This window comes from Gekko japonicus, unplaced genomic scaffold (assembly GCF_001447785.1).
Source record: "Gekko japonicus isolate JY-2015 unplaced genomic scaffold, Gekko_japonicus_V1.1 scaffold5291, whole genome shotgun sequence".
Lineage (NCBI taxonomy): Eukaryota > Metazoa > Chordata > Lepidosauria > Squamata > Gekkonidae > Gekko > Gekko japonicus.
The window spans coordinates 1,205-4,722 of NW_015171049.1; the positions used below are offsets into that span (position 1 = coordinate 1,205).

The 3,518-nt window shown below is 45.2% G+C and overlaps 1 protein-coding gene across 1 annotated transcript in view; it reads right to left on the reverse strand.

Moving 5' to 3' along the window:
- Positions 1–911: 911 nt before the first annotated feature.
- Positions 912–3,518, reverse strand: part of LOC107117016 (aldehyde oxidase 2-like) — a 43,136-nt gene continuing 40,529 nt past the window's right edge. Inside the window, exons 17-18 of the mRNA XM_015419048.1 lie at positions 2,858–2,982; positions 912–1,049 (exon numbers count right to left, since the gene is read on the reverse strand). Of these exons, the coding sequence (XP_015274534.1) occupies positions 912–1,049; positions 2,858–2,982 (263 nt within the window). The remainder of the gene's footprint in view (positions 1,050–2,857; positions 2,983–3,518) is intronic.

Consider the following 3,518-nt stretch of genomic DNA (forward strand, 5'->3'; position numbering starts at 1 on the left):
TTTATTAAATTTTTCACATAACATACACAAACAAACATAACATATACATACATACTAGCGTACAAACAGATACATGGGGGTTATTTTCATTCTTACTAATACTGATGCCTAATCCACCTTAATAACAATTTCTCATGAACTGTGTAAGCAACTTTTCTGTCTATCATCCTAACAGGTATATATTTCATTTAGTAAACTCTTAGTCTGTCTCTTGCAAGCTTGTCTACATATGTTTATCATACCAGTTGTAGAACCATGACCAAGTACGGGATTGTCTCCTTTGTCATGTCCCTGGAATAGCGTTACATTCCTCAGACAACAACCTGCTGGTGGTCCCCGGCCACAAAGACATCCGGCTGTCCTCGACCAGGGCTGGGGCCTTTTTGGTCTTGGCCCCAACCTGTTGGAACTCTCTGCCAAATACCATCGGGGCCCTGCAGGATCTCATGCAATTCCGCAGCACCTCTAAGGTGGAGATGTTCCGCCGGGCTTTTGGTTGAGGACAGTGACAGTTTCCATCTTGGCTGGCACCCTTTTTTGTTCCTTCTGCTGTTAATATTTGCGTTCTCCCCCCCTCCCCGAAGTAGCCAGCAGCCTGAAATTGGATTGATCAGTATTTTCCATCAGATCCTTTTCTGAAACATGTTATTTATGTTTTTAAATTGTTTTTAATCTTACTCTGTTTTTATGGATACTGTACATCACCCAGAGCCTTGCAATAGCAGGGACTGGGCGATTAATAAATTCAATGTATAAATAAATAAACAAAGAAACTAGGGACAGGAGGGGGCCATGGGGAGATTTCTATGTGTGAGGGCACAAACGACCCTATGGTCCTTTCCCCACCCCCTAAATCCAGAAGTCCGAAGAAGGCATCAGACGCTTTTTAAGATCGCGGCCAATCAGAGCTCTTACTTGTGTGCTGCCACGGCTGCTGCACTTGCAAAAAATGGAGGTTTGGTACATTTCCCTCCAAAAGCTCCACCCACTCGTGTTGTGTGGCACCTGATCCTGCTGGACTGGACACCCAACGTTGTAGCCACTAATTGCTGTAAGAAATGGAAAAGCAGGATATTACACTCAGGCCAGTTCCTTTATTTTCAGTTCCCAGTACATAAATGTTGACCCCTCTCAGAGTTCTTTTTGGGCCCAGGGTTTTAATTTAAAGTAAAGGTAAAGGTTTCCCTTGTTCAAAAGCCAGTCAAATCTGACTGTAGGGGCGGTGCTCATTCTCCATGTCCATGCTGAAGAGCCAGCGCTGTCCGAAGACGTCTCCGTGGTCATGTGGCCAGCATGACTAGATGCCGAGGCGCACGGAACACTGTTACCTTCCCACCAAAGCAGTACCTATTTATCTACTTGCAATTTCTTGCTTTCTAACTGCTACGTTGGCAGGAGCTGGGACCAGAGATGGGAGCTCACTCTGTCACGCGGCACTCGGGTCTTGAACTGCCGAACTATTGACCTTCTGGTCTGCAGCTCAGTGTCTTAACCTTTGAGCCACAGCAGCATTAAAACAATGCTGTAAATACAAAATTGCATTTCTGTACCCACGCACTCCACCCTATATCAGCATACCATGCAGGCACTAAGAGTACAGAGGAGGTTTTTTGTGTGTGTTCCTCTCCACTACAGAAATTCCTTTGGATTCCATGAAAGATAATACCTGGGGTTGTGCGACTTGCACAGAGAAACAGCTGTGCAGGTTAAGGCACTGCAGTGCGGAGGAGGAAGGGATAACATCACTCTCTATCCGTTCTCTTCTTTCAGTGGCACTTTGGACTCACATTTGCCCACTGACAGTGGGCTGGGCGCATGTCCACTTCTGGGCCCTACTTCCCAACTCTCAAGAGATTAGTGGCAGGGGAAAAATGGCCACCTCAACAGTGACGCTCTAGGAACCTCCCCTCCTAGTCTCTATGGTAAAGATCATTTTGCGAAGAGGCAATCTAGAGCATCACCAAGGCCTCCAACAGCTAGTCAATGGAACTGCTACAAGGACAGGTCAGCATACTCTCCTCAACCTTCCCTACCGGGTTCCCTGAGGAAATCCCCCAAAATCTGGAACCAGCCCCGCAGGTCTGTTAGTGTGTTTACATAGCAGTTTTATGTGAGCACTATATGAAGATGCTAGAGCACATGGTGTCCTACTGTTGCTTATCGTCATATAGATTTTCTGGGTTTTTGAAAGGCAAACAATGCTGGGGAGAAATAGTGATTAGAAACGATATCAGGCTGAGTTAACACACCATGAGCAATGTTAACTCTCTTAACATTCTGGGGGAGCAACTTATTATACGGGACCTGCATCAACCCTGTAATATATTTGAATGGGTGGGCTCTTTACCGTGTTGGAAATGAAGAACTGGCAGCAAACCAGTACTGACTGTCAGCAAAACAGTAGTCCCTGACAGTACTTTGATAGGTAGTATCCTTCTCTTTCATTGGATATGGTAGTGTGAGCTAATTACATATTGGGGGGGGGGATGTTGCACCGGCCATTTGGTTGAGGACAACAATGGGTTATATCATGACTGGCACCCTTTCTGGATCCCTATCCCTTGAAGGCCCCCCCCCGCCGTGGCCATAAAGCACCCACAGGCCAGAAACGGGAGGGAACCACACATTTTGCCACTTGGTTTTAATTAATGAATTATATGTTCTGACAATGGTTTTATGGTTTTTACATCTGTGCATCGCCTAGAGCCCTACATTCGTGGGGATTACGTGATTAAAAAATGCAATAAAATAAAATAAATAAAATAAATCCATTACTTCTTTTTGCTGGTGGCGTAGGTAGACAGTAGCTACTGTTGCTGTGGAAACCGTGACAGTGGCAATCAAAGGCCTGAGTTACCTGTACACTTGAAGCATCCTGGGTAGCCACATGGATATCCATTTCGTTGTCCTCTTTTCTTGGAATCGCAACAGTACAGTTTGTTTCCAAGTAAAAGTGTTTCTGCCCTCCAATATGATTCTCACCTGTCAAAATCAAATGAAAGGTAAGCACTCGAAGCTAATTTTGACCATTTCCCCAAGTGATTTCCCTATGCCGGATGATTTTTATATGATTTGTAACTGAACACACTGTCCTCATATGCACTTGGGCAATACTAACTATAGAACCTTAAGTTCAGCTGTACCATCTGGCTGTGACCTGGACGACCCAGGCTAGCTCAGATCATTGCAATTACAGAAGAAACAGTCAAGTGTAACCAATCTTAATTAGCCAGTATCACAGACAGAAAGTGATTACAATGTGGAATTCACTGCCAGAGGATGTTGTGATGGTCACAGGAATAAACAGCTTTAAAAGGGGATTAGATAGATTCATGGAAGAGAACTTTATCAATGGCTACTAGTCATGGTGACTGAGGGGAGCTTCCACATTCAGAGGCACTAATCCTCTGAATCCCTGAGCCAGGAGGCAACATCAGGGGAAGGCCTCAGCCTCTATGACCTGTTGTTGGCCATCCAGAGGAACTGGTTGGCCACTGCGTGAGACAGGATGCTGGACT